Source organism: Schistosoma haematobium, chromosome 2, assembly GCF_000699445.3.
Source record: "Schistosoma haematobium chromosome 2, whole genome shotgun sequence".
In the NCBI taxonomy this organism is placed as follows: domain Eukaryota; kingdom Metazoa; phylum Platyhelminthes; class Trematoda; order Strigeidida; family Schistosomatidae; genus Schistosoma; species Schistosoma haematobium.
In genome coordinates this window covers 23,937,481-23,957,627 of record NC_067197.1, presented here as the reverse complement: position 1 = coordinate 23,957,627, position 20,147 = coordinate 23,937,481, and the positions used below count along the sequence as shown (strand labels likewise).

The window sequence follows — 20,147 nt, the reverse complement described above, 5'->3', positions numbered from 1 at the left end:
GTCACAATATTACGAAAAAAGGAATTTAAAATATCTAATAAGTTAAGATTAAAATAAGCTTGAAGACTCTCAATTTAGTCTTGTGGTGAACTGTGTGCGTTGTCGAGATGTTAAACATGCCTATCATTCAAGTGTTTGATTTGCAATGTGTTATAGACTTAAATCCTACCCTGACTACCTGTCGGTTGGTATTGTTAGGTCTGGGCGTTACAGTCAAATCTGGCTACGTTTGTTGAGTTAAACTACTGGATTCTTGAGGTCAAACACGCTGAAAAATTTATGGGTCAATTGGATTGTAAAATATGTTTACTTTCTCGAGCCATGCTGAATGGTAGATTAAGAGATGTCCACTGATGATCTAAGAAGCACCAGATTAAAGATGCTGTATTCTCATAAATCTAAAGATCGCAACTGTCAATTTCATTCAAGAACATGGATTGTTCTTAATAGGTGACCTAAACAGCAGTAAGGTAATTAATTTCTAAGCTTTTTAGGTTGTTTAATTTAATATCTGCTGTGCAACTACGCATCTTAGTTAGGAAAGCGGTACGAATCCCAGATAAAATCCTGAAATTTATTCATCAACGACTTCGTCTTACAAATAATAACAAACGATCTACCCATTTAATAGACTTGATTCTCATGTTCTAGACAAAATAACGAAAAATACCAAATCTGTCGTCACTCTACAAATAAACGTAAATAAAACTAGATTCAGTTTTACCTGGTTGACCATGTTAATGAAACGTTTATTTTGTGGAATCGTATAAATTTGCTCAATGTCAAGGACGAAATTACCATGGAAAGCCGTATATATTTTGTTTCAATTACCTGGTAGCATCATTCTACTAGCTTAGCATCCAACAGTCCTTATATTGAGCATAATTTTAAGAAAACTTTATATAGATACTCAATTGATCGGTATTTATTAAATTAAACTATAATATGAATACAAAAACTAACAGTCCAGTACAAATTCAGTGGATACATAGTCGATTGTAAGTTATCCGCTTTTTTGTATTAGGATCCTCAGTTAATTAAGATTAATATTGATAGTTCGATTCGTTGGAGTGAATTTTCTGTGGAAACACACACAAAGAATGAGAAACATAAAATCATACCTTATGCTGACACCAGCTTTATTAAATAAATATTTAGCTGCTTGATTAGACTCCGTTCCATTCTTCTTATCCGAATAATACACTACTTCTTTAATTCCAGCCTGTATAATAACTTTAGCACATTCATTACATGGGAACATTGTTGTGAATAGTGTGCAACCTCCAGAATGAGCTTCATTACGATTCAGTACGGCGTTCAACTCTGCATGACAAACTACAAGTCTCTGTAATAAAAAAACGTTAACAGACACTAGACAGCATACCATAAAGATACTTATTTTCAAGTTCATTTGTTGATCCTTTTCCCCAAGGGACATCATCATCTAAAATACCGTTGGGCATTCCATTATATCCTATTCCAACAATTTTCTTTTCTTGGTTAACTATGCAAGCGCCAACCTAAGTTTGAAAAAAGAACACAAGGAATATGGAGATTACGAATTAGAAAAATAAGAAATAATAAACTTAGTAACCATAAAAATATTTGAGTGCAATAAATTTAAAATCGTGTCGATTGTGTACGAAAGCTGACGATAATAACTGACTTTGTCGAAAACAATCAGTTTTTACGTCGCTATATCCAAATTTTCACGAACATAGGTTTATTTTACGTTCGGATTCTAGTGATGTTAACCTACAAGATTGGTAGACATAATAAAAGAGGGAGCAATCAAAGACTAAAGCAACACAGTGAGAAACATATTTCCAGGATAGTATTATTTTATGAAAATTAATCCTCTGGGAATGTGGATAACAAACAAGATTTCGAGGGACTCTCGGGATTTATCTGTCTGTCTAGTAAGTCAGTGGTATAAATACCCATTGGGTTATCAGTCGGCTTTTTATAACAACACATGAAACTCATACCTAAGGGGATTCGCAATCTTTCCAAGTAAACCAGTTAATTGTGAGAAAACGGCAACAAAGTCGAGGTGGATTTATGGCAACGTCCAAACAAATGCTTTATTGGCACATTAGGCGAAGGTTATGTTTTCAATAAATGGTCTTTTATTCTTTACTTCGGTTGATATAGACTGTCATTATTATTCGATTGTAGGCATCTCTGACTTATTATTCATACATGGTAAGACTGTTTAGTGAGTAATGTTGAAATTATGCTGGGGGTACCAATTTGAGATAACTAATCAACTGGAGAGGTTGTAAACTGTCGTCAACTAAGTAGGTCGGAACATATTACCCATACCAAGCTACCACACAATAACTGTGGTCCGTAGTTAGAGATTAAGATATCACTTAACAACCGTCCAGAAAAAACTGGGACATCTATTCCATATCTCTCAAGAGATCCTGAACAGTATCCGATTTCATTTGTTCTTTCGGAACTACGCTTGGTTGTCCGTCACAACTGATTATACTTCGAATATTCTGCCTTTCATCTGATTGGTTTTTTAAAGCTTTGCTAAGGTGGAATACAGCAACTTGGGCTGAGGAAAATGTTGTTTGTGATTGACCATAGCCAAAAATTATTCCGTTTCTATTAGTATCCTTGAAAATTGAAACTACATATCTATTTGCAATATGAGAATGTTTACATGCAAAGCAACAGAGAATTACATAGTATATAAAAAAACACTTACTTGAGTCGAAGGGTCTTTACTGCGCATAGCGGACAATAGTGCTATAGACATGAAATATTCATCCCATGATATATAATTGCTACGTTTTTGGTTCCCATTTAAACTGAGGCTTTTTAATTCTGGAGACAATCAAAACAGATATGTAGAAAACAGTGCGTAAAAGTGACCACAAAGGTTAAAAAACAATGTATTTACCATTAGTTGATGTAAAGATTAAAGCATTCCCAAACTGATACGTCGTGGAGGGGAAATCTGAGCTCCTGAAGGTTGCACCTGGCATATTTACTGAATTACATCTAGGTAAGAAGGTGAAATCTTGGTAGTCACGCTAAGCTATTCCACAAATAAAGGTTTGGGTTTATCAAAACTAAAAGCCTTTTAACTCTTGAAATTAGAAAGTTGGGGGGAATAGGCGAGATGAAAATACTGACATTGATTTTAGAAGTTTTATTGCGTTCGAAAAGTTAACAGAATCCAGTCTTGCCGATATCCCTAGTAAATTTCGGAAGTATACATCTAGGATTAGCTAAGAACAAGCTCATGTTAAGCAACTTACAATACAACCTGATGGTAAACACTCATATCAACAAAGGGAATGAAGCACTATCAAGTCCAACAACCATTGTATAAAACGCATCTAAAAGCGACAGCGATCGTCGTCTTACTCTTCGAAGTATGGGATTGTAAAGCGGCAAAGGTAAAATGTATCTTTTTCTTTGCGGATTTTGAACCGTAGAAGTTAAAATAACAGCAACCAGTGGATTGAAAATATATGCCTTTGTAGATAGGGGTACTGGAACAAAACACTAAATGTCAATAATAACTATTAATTTGGAAATCGACCAATCCGATAACTGAATCAGGAATAAGAAGTCTCGAGGATCCAGACGAGTCATGGCTTCGATAAGTATCGCTTAACGTTGCTAAAATAAGAGATATAATTTACGTTTGAGACAATATATTGGGACCAGTGTTTAAACTTAATAGAAATTATTTTGGATATTGACATGATTAGTATAGCTCTCCATTCACAACAAGAGCTCTGAATGGAAGTGTCTTAGTAGTTGATTATTGAACCCGTGAGTCCTCAAAGAGTATACAGTTTCAATTTATAAACATAAAGACCAGCATATATAACAAATCGTAAGGGTTAAATGATGTGTATAACTTTACAAGCAACATTTTTAAGTTTGTTCTCTTGCGAATACGAAAACATATACACGAACCTTAGACATCATGATAAGATTGCTTGCTACCTTAAAGTATAAAAAATTTTGTGGGGGGAGGGTTCGTAGAACTAACGTCGTCGATGACTACAAAATACTCATCGGAAACAATCCTCGGGCTGGAACCCAGATACTGAATTGGTGAAATTAATATCTTAAATACTTTGCAAGGTTAAATTATTTAATCATGTCAACATAATACCAAATTAAAAGTACTTTCACGTACCGTTATCAACCATGTTCTTCAAAATACAATTATACAGTCCATATACGGTATAAGTATTTCAGATATTCACGGACGATTATGCCAGGACTAATGAACTTTCATTTATCTGCAAGAGAAGAACATGAAGATTTAAATTGGAGATACAAAACTGGACTGATAAAAGCAATCAATAGATCAGCACCATATATGGACATAATGAAGACCAGGTACGGCAAGAACTATTGAAACCATTTCTACTCCCTGGTAATCCTAAGAGATCAGAAAGTTGACATAGTTGTGTGCAAGGATAAGGTACAATATATCTACTTGGTAAAATTGAGTTTGTATCAGTCTATAGTGATTTGCCTATCAAGAATTTACGAGAATGGATGGACAAAATATTCCAAGTCAAACTCACTTAGACGATTGTAGGATACGATAACGATAACATGATGTGCAACACGATTTTGGAAAAATGTAAACTCGTATTTAAACGTGAAAGTCCTCTTGAGGTGATTCACAAGCTTATCATTAGTTTACGCAGAATATTAATGACAAATGTATTCGAAGTTTGACGACGCCTTTATCAGTAACGTTTTCATACCAACCCAGTCAAATCAGAAGTCAGACTAGGGGGTTCGAAGATATATTTAGAAAGTTATCTATACGTAGAGAAGCATATGGTTTAAGCTGTGCAGTAGTTGCATACCCATAACGCCGTAGAAATGCATTCTAAACATCCTGGCATTGTTGCTCGGTGCTACAAAATACTCTGCATTTTATCAGTGTCTTCACCAAACAGGACCATGTTATCTGTATATTCTAAGTCAATCAGTGAACGTTCTGGTAGGAGATCAATGCTCGAAAATTCAGTCGACGAGAACGTTATTTCCAGCTATATGAAGTTGAACGAAAATGGAGATAGTGGACAGAATTGTCGGACACCACTTGAGGTTGCAGGAATAGATGACAGTTTGCCATAAGCTCTGATTTGACTGGTAGTGCTTGAGTAAAGAGATTTCACAAGGTTTACGTACTTCTGAGATGTGCCTTTCAGTGACAGGCACTGCCACAGAACCTCTTAGACTACAGAGTCAAATGCTGTCTTTAAGTCAAGAAAAGCTATCATTGTCAGACGCCAATAAACACGCCTGTCCTAAGATTTGACGAATGGTATGCGGTTGTCACAGAATGATTTTGAACCATTTTTATGTATTGGGACGATCAGTGATTGCGACCAGTTAGGCGGGATTATTTCCGACTCCCAGATTTTAACCAAAATATTAGTCAACCTAGTCGCTAAAACGTGACCGCATCGTTCAGTTCAACTTTAAGGAGTCTTCTTAATGGGATTTTCCTGCGTTCAACGAGGCGCAAACGAATGTATGCTAATATAGGACCACGACGAGTCTAAACATGTACTCCAGAACAAGAGGCGGTCTTCGATCGAGCCTCTCCAACGGTGACTGATGGCAATGTCGTCTATTTGAGTCCATCGTTGGTTTGGTTCAGTTGGTCACCATGTTAGACGGTGTCTCTCCTTATGCTAGAAATTAGTGCTTGTTAGAAATAAACGAGTGTATGAGCACATAACACGTGTTATGTTGTACAATGTACACTGTTACGTAACAGTGAAAAATGTACAGTGAGAATTTATAATAGTTAGAAGTATTCAAATTAAAAAAATTGCCAGACTCCTTCAAAGTTGCCCGCCGTTTCGTTTCAACGACCTTAAAGGCCTGACAAGAGGCGCTCATTCCGTATTTCAATTACCATGGGTTTGTTGGGTTGCATGAGTAATCAGTGCATCTTCAATAACAAATGAATAAATAGTTCGTACGAATACCACAAAATTTCAATCCATAGTATTGTTCGTCGGTCTTTTATCCTTTTCGATCATCCCGAAAAAGCATTGAAAAGGAAGAGTAATCACGTCTTCAAATACACTCATATGTGCGTAAGGACGTAAAATGTGCGAAAAAAAGAAAAATACCTGGACTACATGCATGTACATTAAATGCGATAGCAGCAAAATATTTTACAATGATTTTTTTTGAAGTATTCAAGAAATAAAATATACACAGAAACATGAAAATATTAAAGATGAATAGTGAACGCAGCGATAAAAACAAATAAGATAAAACAAAATTTATGTGTTGATCTACGTATATTAGCCGTTTAGGTGTTCTGGAAATATTACCCTTGTTCCACAGTGTGTTGCATTGTGCTAGTTTTTTGGTACTAGCGAAGTATGTTCACGATTATAGATTATCGCCGAAGGCATTGCAATTGTGCCGTCAATGGTCAGTGATGATAGTTGAATAGTAGCTGAATTTCGCTACCCACCGCTCGATGAAGCGAGAGTCACTGTTTCAGTAGTAACGTCGTTAATCAACATTGTTCCTGGCCATCGTGTGAAACGGCCAACACATGTTAGGGGGTAAGACTATTGGTTTGAATCTAGTAAAGGTATTACCAAATCTGGCTGGACATGGTCGAAACGAGCATCGAGAGTTTTGAAGGAGCCTAAGATACATTTGGGTGAATTTATCCGCAACGCAACCATGTAAAATTAATGTATCGCCGAGGGTCATCTGTGCGTTCAAGTAACCACAGATTTTGTCAATTCATAACTTATTTTTAATTAAATAACTAGATTATGTAGGTAATTTTGCTCTGTTTTTAATTTTTATTCACCACGTCCGACTGCGTTACACTGTACGTTCACTGCGCGCTGAGATGTTATCCTAAGTTATAGTGAGTTTAATCACATAGTTGATTGTTTCCAGATAGACCGTCAGTGCATAATGTTACTGAAGAAAGGTTTGTTGTACTGTAAACTATGTTTCTATGAACAACTGACTGTTGTCTACAGTCGGAAAACAATATATATATTTTTTGCCTTCTGTTATGTAAGTTCAACTGGCCAATATTTCGTGTTTTGATTTTATCAGCTTAATTATGCCCATTTAACTACTTTAAGCAACATGTTTGTGCAAATGAAACAATAACTATGACACTTAGTTTAGTATTCTTGGTTGTCGTATAATTCAGTTTAGTTGAAAGAATTATGGTATACTTAAGTATAGTGCATGAAACCTGTAACGAAACAGATCAGTTTAGTAAGTAGAGTTGCTTGTTTCTAATGAGGATACTGATTCAGATCAGTCTGATTAAAAATAGGAGAAAACGTGCCTTTGATGCTGTTGCTGTCATACATTATGAGATAGCGATAAGTATGTTTGTTGTTTATTTCTAAACTGTACATCTATCACTGACCATATTTCATGATCACTGTCATTAAACAATTTCCCCAGCAATAACATCGGTAGCAAGATAGCTAAGCGTCTGGGCTTTTAGTCGCCCGCAAAACAGCAGTATACAGTCTTAGAAGATGAGTGTTCTGTGTCTCAATTAAATGCAGCTGGCTGTGGACAAATGTCAAGACTCTTTTTGACAACTGGTACTTTTAGTTTATCAGACACTAACTCTGCTTGTATATCTTCCTGTTAAACTAGACGCAGATGCATGGGAATACTTAAATGGAAGCAAAATAATAAAAGCATTGCAATACTGTACTAAGCCCATGTTATGCTTTGCACAAGTAATAGTAGCTGACCTTATCTAATATTCATGAACTCAAGGCAAATCACAACCGCATAAATTCTTTGCTAAAAAACATGTAACTTGGTTATTTATCTGTTACATATTTCTGACTAAATTCATCACTATTTTTTCATTTAGAATGCAACAGGAGTGAGCCTTCACAGACCCTAAAAACTGTTTCGCCCTTAGAACTATGGCCCTATGGAACTGTTTACGGGAGACCCGACTAACAGCAGATTATAGAAAGGATGCTGGACGTCCATTTTAGCCTCATAACCACTTCCAGTATTTTTTAACTCTTTTTATTCTTTCGTTTGGAAAAAACAACAAAAACTGCAGCCTAACATTATCAATACAACTTTTAAACGGGAACTTGGTTTAAACGTTTGTTCGATATTCGATTCTTAATGAAAGTTCTTGAATAAATTTTTGAATCTAGTGCTACTTTGTTTTATCTTCTTAATCATTACAAGAAACTTGTGATAAGCGAGCCTCTCAGCAACTAGTTCATGAGTTCAAATGGTTGTGGACTGAATAGAAGCTTTCGCTTAACAGGCTTCCGTGTCTAGTAACAGGGGATTACCAAAACCTCCAGGCAGGAACCTAGGTATGTTAACAATAAAAAAGGAAAAAGAAATTGGTAAATCATAGTATGATACTATCCTTAATCCTTAAGAATAGATCCACTTGCCTCTTAAAGGACTCCTGGGTAGTCGCTTGGACTAGCTCGGCCGGCAGCGAATTCTAGCATTTGACAACTCCTAAGCAGTAGAAGTTGCGTCTACAGTCCATTCTGCTATGTTGTGTCTCTAGTTTTTGTGGGTGTTACCCCTTAGGTCAGTGTTTGGACTAAGCTTAAGTAGGTGTTTAAGAGAATGTCCAGAAGTGTTAAGGATACTATAAGCCATTGGAAGGTCACCTCTAAGACGTCTATACTATAATGGGTAGAGGCTAAGTGATTTGAGGCGCTCTTCATAAGGTGATTTGGTGCATATCTTCGTCATTTTATTGGGAAACCTACAGACTCGGGTCCTCTCATAACTTATTCTAGCCATCATGTGTTGCCACGGCAGCTGATGAATGAAAACGCGTTACACATCCTAACCGTCACTGCGTCTAATCTCATAACTTCTTATTCAAATGTCATATGATAAGCAAGTAACGCCTCTACCGACACTAATGGAACACGAGTCAGTCAAAGGCACCCTGGATAGTACCTTATATTGGTCTACGCACCCACTTAGCTCTTCGGTGAGAATATTATTACAGTCGTGTTAAAAATCCCATGAAACACCCTACCTCCATCAAAACAAATAAGTCTGTATTTGCTGCATACAGCAATTTTATTTTTCAGAAGTAAGATATAACAGTTAGAATTGGAGTAAAATGGCAGTATACAGCAGATGCACGTGGTACATGTCTTCATCGATTAACTGAAGTAGAGAATACGGATATCTGCTTAACAGGCTTATTTAGAAAGACTAGAGCCTACTTTGAACTTACTGCATGAGAAAGTTATGCTGGAACTACGGATAGTGTAGGAATCTAGTCCCCCAGCTCGTACGAAGCGCTCAAACTGGAAGACAGTTGTCCAAAAATAATTCGAATATGAAGGTGAAAATTTGCAGGTACTTTTCATCGTAAAGGTGAACATATTAGGTACCGGTTGGCATTATACCGTAAAGAGACACAAATTTGTGAGTGGTGAGGTATGATCTATAAAAAAGTGAGCTTAACAGTTAATTATCTTTTTACCCCCGATCATGACCCCTTGGCTTCATTTTATGGCCAAAACAGCAAACATACACTACACACTGATAGCAGATTTCCGGCTTTTCAATGTTGAACTTGCTTTAACGCACGACGTAATGAGCAGGACCACTTTATTACTGCTATATGGCATAATTTTATAACAAACCCTCTGTAATAGATTGGTAGCATCTGTGATTTCATCCATGGTTGTCGGTAGTCTGATTCCTTTCGAAAACTACTGATATTCCCTACTGCTGGGCATTCAGTATTAGTTTGACTTTGGTGGAGTTTTGTTCTCTGAGCTGGATGGTTTATTCGTGGAGCTTTCATCGTTCTTCTGAACGACATCATCAGCACAAACTTCAGATAGAAGTGAAGTGTTCGAATTTCTCCATACGTGTTTCACGGCTTGTTCTGTGCACCTCGATGTTGATTGGTTGTTGTTGACCTTCAATTTATCATTGTTTACTTCTTTGTTTTGGTTGTGTCTCCCATTGGTTTGATTTTTGTTCCTATATTTATGCATGATTATCCTGATTGGTTGATAAATTGGATTGATTTCAATATGTTTGTTGATTGCTGATTGACCTGAGTGCCAGGCTTCTAAAAATTCTCTGGTGTTTTTGAAGTTTCCTCTGTCTAAGATTTCTATATTTTCCCAATCAAATGAGTGTCCGTAGTTATCCACGTGTATTGATATAAGCGAAGCGATATCATGGCGTTTGACTGCTAATTGATGTTCATGTAGGCGTAGGTGGAGAGGGCGTCCGCTTTGCCCGATGTAGTGTTTGTCGCAGTTGGTACAATTTATTTTGTAGATGATGTTTGATTTGTTTTCCTTTGTTATTTCATCTTTTCGTTTGCATAGGATTGATTGTAGTGATTTTGTTGATTTCTGTGCCACACCTATCCCGAAGGTTTTCAGCAGACTCGTTGCGGCTTCTGATATTCCTAGTATGTACGGTAGGGTGATCCATTTGTTGATTTTTGTGCTTGACTTGGGTTCTGATGCTGCGTACCGTTGGTGATTTTTGATGAATTTGATTGGGTAGCCGTTCTTTTGAAATATGTCCTTCAGGTATATCTCTTCATTTTTTCGTGCTGCCAGTGTGCTGCAGTGTGTCCTCCCCACTTGAATAATGTGTGTAGGCAGTTGATTTTGTGAGCTCTTGGATTGTTGCTGTTGTAGTTGAGAATTTGATCTGTATGGGTCGGTTTCCTATATACTTGAGTTTCTAGTTTTCCTGTGTCAGTTCTAATGATCAATATATCCAAGAATGATAGTTGGTTGTTCAACTCCTGTTCCATTGTGAACTTGATGTCATTGAAATCAATCCAATTTATCAACCAATCAGGATAATCATGCATAAATATAGGAACAAAAATCAAACCAATGGGAGACACAACCAAAACAAAGAAGTAAACAATGATAAATTGAAGGTCAACAACAACCAATCAACATCGAGGTGCACAGAACAAGCCGTGAAACACGTATGGAGAAATTCGAACACTTCACTTCTATCTGAAGTTTGTGCTGATGATGTCGTTCAGAAGAACGATGAAAGCTCCACGAATAAACCATCCAGCTCAGAGAACAAAACTCCACCAAAGTCAAACTAATACTGAATGCCCAGCAGTAGGGAATATCAGTAGTTTTCGAAAGGAATCAGACTACCGACAACCATGGATGAAATCACAGATGCTACCAATCTATTACAGAGGGTTTGTTATAAAATTATGCCATATAGCAGTAATAAAGTGGTCCTGCTCATTACGTCGTGCGTTAAAGCAAGTTCAACATTGAAAAGCCGGAAATCTGCTATCAGTGTGTAGTGTATGTTTGCTGTTTTGGCCATAAAATGAAGCCAAGGGGTCATGATCGGGGGTAAAAAGATAATTAACTGTTAAGCTCACTTTTTATAGATCATACCTCACCACTCACAAATTTGTGTCTCTTTACGGTATAATGCCAACCGGTACCTAATATGTTCACCTTTACGATGAAAAGTACCTGCAAATTTTCACCTTCATATTCGAATTATTTTTGGACAACTGTCTTCCAGTTTGAGCGCTTCGTACGAGCTGGGGGACTAGATTCCTACACTATCCGTAGTTCCAGCATAACTTTCTCATGCAGTAAGTTCAAAGTAGGCTCTAGTCTTTCTAAATAAGCCTGTTAAGCAGATATCCGTATTCTCTACTTCAGTTAATCGATGAAGACATGTACCACGTGCATCTGCTGTATACTGCCATTTTACTCCAATTCTAACTGTTATATCTTACTTCTGAAAAATAAAATTGCTGTATGCAGCAAATGCAGACTCGTTGATGGGATACTGTTGTTCATAATACTGAAGAAACTTAAAAACCAGATATTGTTCCCTTTCATTTTGCCGACAACATCATAAAGAACAGTTAAGAACGAACATGCCGACAGTTAGTCACAGGCGGGAGCAACAATTATTTTAGCTGAGAAAACGAGCTTCGGCTCCGAATATCTAGAAAACAAGTCAAAACAAAATCGGTTACCATTTAAGACATAAGACTAGCCAGCTTGGCTGAAGAAATACATTGACTTGAGTAGAAGCAGCAAAAAGCAAAAAAACAATGCTGATTCGAAGTAAATTTCACTCCAACATATAGAATATTACACTAATTGCGGCATTTAAGCACACCGTAACATTAAATTTCATAGCTACACAAAAGAAATATCTGAAAGAAGCGCAGAACGAAGAAAGCCGACCGCCACTGCGTACAAAGATGGCGGATATAATATTTCCCGCCTCGTTCTGGTTAGTTGCTAAGCTGAAGGGCACGTTTACGAAAATGAGTTGCGTTTAATTGCAGCCATACATTCTTGAGTCTAATCAACTTGGATTTCAGGCAGTGTACCAACTAATTCACGTCTTTGTTTATATTAGATCATCAAAATCTTTCTGTTACCAGCTTGCAGTTGTTACAACGCCTGTGTGAGACTTTTCATACCACGTATTGAAGACATCGTTTCAATAATTTTCCCACAAGAATGGACGATCTTAGCCTGTAAATGTGTTGCATAGTAAAGTATTCTTACTTGTCCTCTTCTGTTTAATAGGCAGTTTCAGAGTTGTCTATGATAACTCGTGCTGAGAATCAGTATAATTTTCTTGGAGTTGGGTGAGTTTAAGAAAATTAATTCCTTGGAAAATGTTCGAAGAAGTTACACGCGACAAAGCGTCTGCAACTACATTGTTTGCCTCGGAACTGTGTTGCATATCTGAAATGAACTACGAAATGTAGTCCAGTTTTCGAGACTTTCTAGAGGATTACTTGTCTGAAGACGAGCTTAGGAGAGAAGTTGAGAGGTTTGTGGTCGTTGAGAAGAGTAAATTGTCGGTTTTTGACAGAGTGTTGAAAGTGCCGTACAGTACAATATATGGCTAGCAGTTCTCTACCGATAGTTCCATGCCTTGAATCGGTGTCCATCAAACGTCTCGATAAGAATGCAAAGTTTTTCAGGTGTGGATGACCAACTACTGTAGGATTTCGATTGCCAAGTCGTGTGCATCTGTAAAATTGTGGTCTGAAATTTCAACAATTCAGGGGAAATATGTCACAAGGAAGCCCAACTGTTGAAGAACAAACGATGATAATAATATTAATGTAGCACTAGATCTGTAGAATTGGGATGTACTATGATATTAGTACTGCTCTAATAATAGACCCGATCCTAAAATTGCGGATTTGTAGTGATACGACTGCCTGATCTATAATGTTTTACGTGGAAATCACATCATTGTCTACACCAACTCATCGCGTGATAACAATTATCAATATATGATGAAGGACACATTTAGGCTGGATATAGAACAGTATATTTAATATGGGCAGAATATTATGTTACTACAGTCGATAGTGACCACGCCTGCGAGGCTGATCCATGCCATCTGGTCAATTCGAATCCATTCCATTGCTTGTTCCCGCCTCCCCCATCACTGGGTTTTCTCTGCGTTAAATGTTGATTATGTATTCTCCCAGTTGTCTCGTGTTCAGCCTTAAGGATTGTGTGGATAGGTCCCGATGCCACTACACTACTCTTCCACCAGAATCAACGTGATGTTGGTTCGATACCAAATTGAGTGGGATTGTCGCGCGCCGGCGGTTACCAAGTATAATAAGAATCCTAAGAGTTTTTATAAGCTGAAAAATAAACCAAAAAGAAGGCGGCAGCAACTGATCGGGAAATACATGTAATAACTTGAAAATATGTACTTTCATGCTTAAGACGCCTAAAATGAAAACCCACATAAACATTGTTTATATGTCATGTATGGCTGGATTATTACATTCAAAAACGATTTAGTACAGGGATAATTTAACAAGTCACATTAAACTGCATAGTAATGACATTTGGTTAATGGCCCAAGTTGTAAACCGTACAAGTAATTTTGAAATGTTTGGTTTTAGAAATGTACGTGGAGATTATATAGTTGAAAGAAGTGGAACAGGAAAAATTAAGAATGATTTCGTGTATTGATATTTCAACTAACCGCCGTAAGGTGTGTAGTATTAGCCGTAGGTTAATAACGTCGCGTGTTTAGGAATATTAAGTTCAATCATTATTGTAGAAATGTTAATATTGGTATTGCTTTTGGTCTAAACTATTAAGTCAGACAACGTTTATACCGGTAACCTCCCCATATGAATTGATTTGCAATTACATCTGCATAGTAGGCTAACTAAAAGAAGAAAAATATTTCCGTGGTGTATTGCAACTTGTGTTCCAGTTAGTTTGATACAATTTATTTAGTTACGGAGTGATTTTGTTGACCTCATTTTTGCTTGACCGTGATAAACTTTAGTAATTCTACTAATCTATATGAATGGTTATCAGAACATTTTTTAGTAAGTGAAAAGCCATAATTATATGAATCTTGGACAGATAGATGAGAGGAATTAGTTAGACATGAGTGTATTCGTAAGAGACATACTTTAGACCCAATGTTCTGATTTGCCATAGACTTTACTTATATTCATACCTACCCGCTGGTGGTGCATACAAGTTAGTTGCAAGTATGCAGTTTAGCATAAGTAGGAGTACGATTTCAACGAGATATAGTGATTATGAGTTTTTGAAATCAACTAAGCTTATGTGCCACAGTTATATGTGGTGTGGTTCTGCAAGATGTCTTCGGCTAAATAAGTCTCTACAAGATGATCAACAGCGAATGATGCTCATGTGATTATCAGGGAGAACATAAGTTGCAACCAACGGTAGTAGACACCCAACTCATATCTATGATAATGGCTTGAACCTTTGTCAGTGTTGAGGTAAATTCAGCAGCATTTTCAGTTTGCAGGAGATTCGCTCTATTGCTTGTACTGATGATTTGTATGCATGGTTGTGTCGCTAAACCTCTTATCAGACTGACAAAGTTTTAGGATATTTACTGGATGAGCAACTGACAGAAAAACATACTGAAACCATCTGTAATAGATGAAGATAACGAGAAAACAACACTATCTAGTGATAATGTTAAGTCAATTTGTTGGCCGATTTTGTTATCAGTTCTATCAATTTTATCAGTCATACTACGTGATTGTCAAGTCATATGTATCATGTATAATATACTTCTGCGAGCGCGATAACAGGCCATTTTTACAGGCATGATCTACAAATTACAACATTTACCGGTTCCCAGTATGCATCCCAAGCAATGTTGTTAAATAAATACAATCTATAAAAGTGAACATCATTTCATTCCATACTAAGTACGGTCTTCAAAATATTTTCCAAAGTGTCATCGCATCTACTTTACACACCAGATCCAATCTTGGCATAATTGTGTTAGGATTTTAGTCGTGCTAAGTATTTATGCAATACAACTTTTAAGTTTATAGTTGTTATAAAGTAGGTTTATAGAACGCTTGGTGTGAACTATGACCTTGAGAAAACGCGTACGTCGAGTTTGTTCCAGATATCAGAATTTTCTTATCTGTGTCCTCAGAGCAAGATTCTGAAAAAAAAGAGAAACAGAGGAGCAGCAAGACACTTGGATATGAACGATAAACAATAATTAACATTTTGCAGTGGAACAGACAGAGGTGTGATAAATTATTAGATTCATTCATACTAGCTTTTGTAGCTAGAGTAAAATATGACCAGAAACTCCAGATGAGAGAATGCAGTAATATTTATCAAGGCGGAGTGAGTTCGAATGAAGGGGAAGAAGTCAAGGTTATGATAAGGAAGGCTGTTTACTAGAACAAACAGTGCATATAAAGAGTAGAGCGTTAAGAAAACTAATAACTATGTCTTTTATCGTCCGATTTTTTATATATTTTTTCATCCGATGTCATGACAATGTTCTATGACGATGCCCTGAAATCATTATGTTTAACTAGTTGTAGTGTTAATTGAACATTAGCCAGTAGAAAATAGGGATTTTTGTTCTAGGTGCTCCCGAGATAGCAGAAGTTTGGGGCGTGAAGGATCCGAGCTGCCTGATTATATTACTAAGTGTAATTTTAAAAATCTACATAGTATTAGTGTTAGTTTTAGTAGCGGGCTCCGAAGTTTTGATTTTAAATATTTTTTAGCCAACAACTACCTGATAGTTCAGTTATTATACTGGTGCAGTATGATGGTATCTGAATTTGTAACTTTATTATTTAAACTACGTTCGTCTTTTTGGGCTACAAATATTATAGACCAATTCATAAGCCCAAATACGTATAGGAATATTGACTATGACGGGTTTATTGAAAATGTTAGAGGCGATTCAAATGATTTTTAAATTCGAAAGACAGAGATATAATGCAATGCATGTACAGGTCAGGTTTAACATGTAGGTTGTTGAGGTGTATGACAAGTTAAAAATAATAAACATGGCCATAAAAATATTTTTAAACTTAAGACACCTTGTGAAACTTTAGGTAGGAATGTGATGAGTTATAAAATTTTCATAAGTTCCTGTATTTAGCCAAGCAACATTTACAGATATGACGCAAAAGCAATCGAAAATTAGAAATGTCCTTAAACAACACACTTTTCCTTAATAGCACGAAGCTATTAAATATTTCTTATAGCAAAAACATTTGTGGAGTGGTTCGTATGCAATATATACGATTAGTCTCAGTGAGAATATATATATATATATATGATAAGTACAGTAAAACATCCAGCAAAATAGTTTGGCTATTCTGAATTATTTTCGGGACTTAGATTATTCAGTAGATTTGACATATATGAGGCAATTTGTGACTAGTAGTGATGATCCAAAAGCATCCAGAATAAAAGATGTAGTATGGCAACTAATTCCAGGGTGCTTGGTGCTGTTGAGGTTTTTGTCGAATCAGAACGATTGAGTGAATCCAGGCAATTGTGTGGGTGTCATGCTATGAAACATCTAAAATGACCTTATGATTACCGAAAATTTATGGACTAAACCCACTGTAAGTTTCCTCGATGTTAACTTCGTTGTTTGGCAATGGAACTCGGAAGATGGAAATTAGGGAGGCAGTGGTTGGAAGAAAACATGTCGTGAGATAGTGCATAGTTTATAACAGATTGAAACGTAAGGTGAAGAAAGAATATGAAAAACTAGGTCCAGATAACTATTCAGTCCCTGCTTACGCCACCAGTCAATATATATACGTTATTCACAGGTCATATTTGCTAGAGTTTGATGTTTAACAAACTTATTTCTCTTAAGCACATAAATGCTATTAAAACTTAATAATGAAGCATCAAGGCTCATCAAGAAAACGATCTGTATCCAGACCACAAAATGCAGATCATCCTGATTGTTTTGGCACCACATTAAGTATGGTAAGTCTTCCAGAGATTGCAGAAAAACACTTCAGTTTTCCTAAGGCCAAACCTATTACGATGAACCATTTAAGAAACATCCCCACCAACAAGCTTTAGTAGAAACTGCGAACCTGACCGTCTGTAATGCATCACTGATTTGATGATGAAATTTCGCCACCTCATTGACACTGGCTCAGAAATAAGCGTTTTTCCCGCGAATTCGAAAGATTATTTGCACGAATCAGTCTTCAAACTAAAAGTGGAATATGGGAAACTGGTCGCCACATACGGTAGCGGATACATTTATTTTAACATGAGTTTACACAAACCCATTCTCTGGATTTGTGTTCGCACAAACTTTCATGCCGATCATTGGCACAGTCCTGCTACAACCTAACCTACGCAAAGACACAAGCAAACGGCAGTTAGTTTGCATAAGTACTGATCTATCTGATTGTGAAACTTCATTTTCAGGTTGTAGGTTACGCCCAGTCACAGTAAGTCACACGATCGATCCATACTAACAACAAATATCCGATAAGCGACCCGAGATGTAGCAAACGCGACTACATAACAGGACACCAGAGTACCAACCAGTATCGTAGTAGACGCGTGGTGGCATTGGGCCCTATCCACAAAATCCTTAAAGCTGAACACGAGACAACTGGGAGAATACATAATCAACATTTAACGCAGAGAAAAACCCAACGATGGGGAAGGCGAAAACAGGCAATGGAAAGGATTCGAATTGACCAGATGACGTGACTCAGACTCGCAGGCGTGGTCACTATCGAGCGTAGTAACATAATATTCTGTCCATATTAAATATATTGTTCTATATCCAGCCTAAATGTGTCCTTCATCATATGTTGATAATTCTTATTACGCGATGAGTTGGTGTAGACAATGATGTGACTTCCACGTAAAACATTATAGATTAGGCAGTTGTATCACTATAAATCCGCAATTTTAGGATCAGGTCTATTATTAGAGCACTGCTATTATCATAGTACATTCCAATTCTACAGATCTAGTGCCTCGTCAATATTATTATCACCGTTTGTTCTTCAACAGTTTGGCTTCGTTGTGATATATTTCCTCTGAATTGTTGGCATTTCAGACCTCCTGATCAGGACTATGAGTTTGCTCCTAAACAACCTCGTGATATGCAAATTCGCGTGATATCGTAGCAGGCAGCGGTTCACATCGTAATGAGGTATCCTAAATTCACAGACGAATAATTATATAAGCTGTTAGAATTTTACTCAATATATCTGACTTTAATGACCTGATACCAGACAACGCTTTTGCGAACCTTCACTTTGGGTCGAGTTTGAAGAAATTTTTTAATTTACAATAGTTCTTCAAAGAGATATAGGTTACCGAAATAATACATATATTATGGCATAACATGATAACAGTTGCCGGCTAGGCCACATGCAAGTTCATACCTTTTTTGCTACGACAGGATATCTCAAGTTTTACTGTAAGGCCCGATATAATCTAGTTGGTCGATTTTAACTCATCGCCTTCAGATGCACTCAAACATCTCTTCATTTTGAAGTTTTCCAAAAATCAGTTGGAATGCTAAGCGCGTTTCGTCGTGTTCGTGCATGTAATTTGAAGTACACAAAAGTAAGAGCGCAGCCTTTTCTTGCACATCAAAACCTTGTGAGTTTGAAAGGGTAGGGTGTGAAATCTACAGTGATTTTTCAGCTATAGAAAGCTGGCTGTATGTCTTTACTGGATCAGTTATGAAGTGAGTAACCATGATTCTCAAACTAGCATACGGAATAGAGGGTAAGGGTTTGAGTTGAGCCTTACAGTAGTTCTCTTATAACAGCCAGTACGACCAGAATCGTCACTATCGGAATAATGGATACAAGGGCAGAGATGGAGTTTATGAACGATTGGCTTCTTCTTAACTAAAAACGCCATATACGTTCATAATCACTGCTAGCCTTTTCTGGAGTTGCCCTGCGAAATTTTGAAAACACAGGTTGTCTCGTAGAGACAATGTTTTATGAGATTGCATGTCAAGCTTAACAACGTTGTCATCGCTTGGTAGAGTTATTGATACCTTAGAGTTACATGTTAAAAGCACGCTTCAAATGCGTAATCGATTCTTTGCGGTTATGAACTACAACAGGAAAGTAATACTAAGCAAATAAATGATTCACTATACTTGTGCTCTGGACTATTTAATCTCGCCCATGAATGAGTTTCCATATGAGGCAAACCTATTTATATGCCAAAGATGTAAATACATGCCGACACAAAATGTATTCTTCTATATACAGCGAAAATTTACCACCGATTACTAACAGACTAAGCACTGTACCACTCTGACAAGCGGTTGAGGCTGAAATGAAAATACCATCTTCTGCATGTGCGTCAGTAAAGTCATCGAATTTCCCTATAAGATCAACGAAATATAAAAAAACGTTTGAAGATTTCGAAAACGCATATGGAGGGAGGGTAACCTTGAGTCGGAAGTCTTCTTGTAGTGTTAGCGATAGGACTTCGCTGCAGTACATTTACTAAACTATTGGGAGTAACTTATTCTTCGTCAGGAAAAGTATCTTTCCGGTGGCCGGTGTAACTATGAAGTTTGAGAAAACCTTTAATCACTTCGGGATCAAGCGAGAAAGATGCCAACGTAGCACAAGTTGCTAACTTTACTTTCGCAAATTATAAGGCTTTTTTTGAAGGAGTTCGCGTTGGTACACTGCAATTGGTGGTTTCGATATTGCGATATTTCTGTGGGTAGTTCCCCTGCTAGATTGTTCTCGAGTTTTATGTGAACTTCCAATTTACGACAGTTTTGAGCATTAGTTTTAGCATTCA

The 20,147-nt window shown here is 36.9% G+C and overlaps 1 protein-coding gene across 2 annotated transcripts; it reads right to left on the bottom strand.

The window, feature by feature from the left end:
- Positions 1-833: 833 nt before the first annotated feature.
- On the bottom strand, positions 834-5,890 carry MS3_00006518 (uncharacterized protein). 2 transcript variants are annotated; one of them, XM_035730850.2, is made up of 6 exons: positions 5,846-5,890; positions 4,172-4,277; positions 2,720-2,838; positions 1,385-1,520; positions 1,122-1,335; positions 834-1,079 (listed from the first exon to the last, which is right to left on the bottom strand). In XM_035730850.2, the coding sequence occupies exons 2-6, from the start codon at positions 4,182-4,184 to the stop codon at positions 1,034-1,036; spliced, it is 528 nt and encodes a 175-aa protein (XP_035585523.2). In that variant the 5' UTR covers positions 4,185-4,277; positions 5,846-5,890; the 3' UTR covers positions 834-1,033. The 2 variants fall into 2 exon arrangements, with proteins under 2 accessions (XP_035585523.2, XP_051067868.1); XM_051214686.1 differs by having other exon boundaries at positions 1,122-1,345; positions 5,846-5,874.
- Between the last annotated feature and the right edge of the window lie 14,257 nt (positions 5,891-20,147).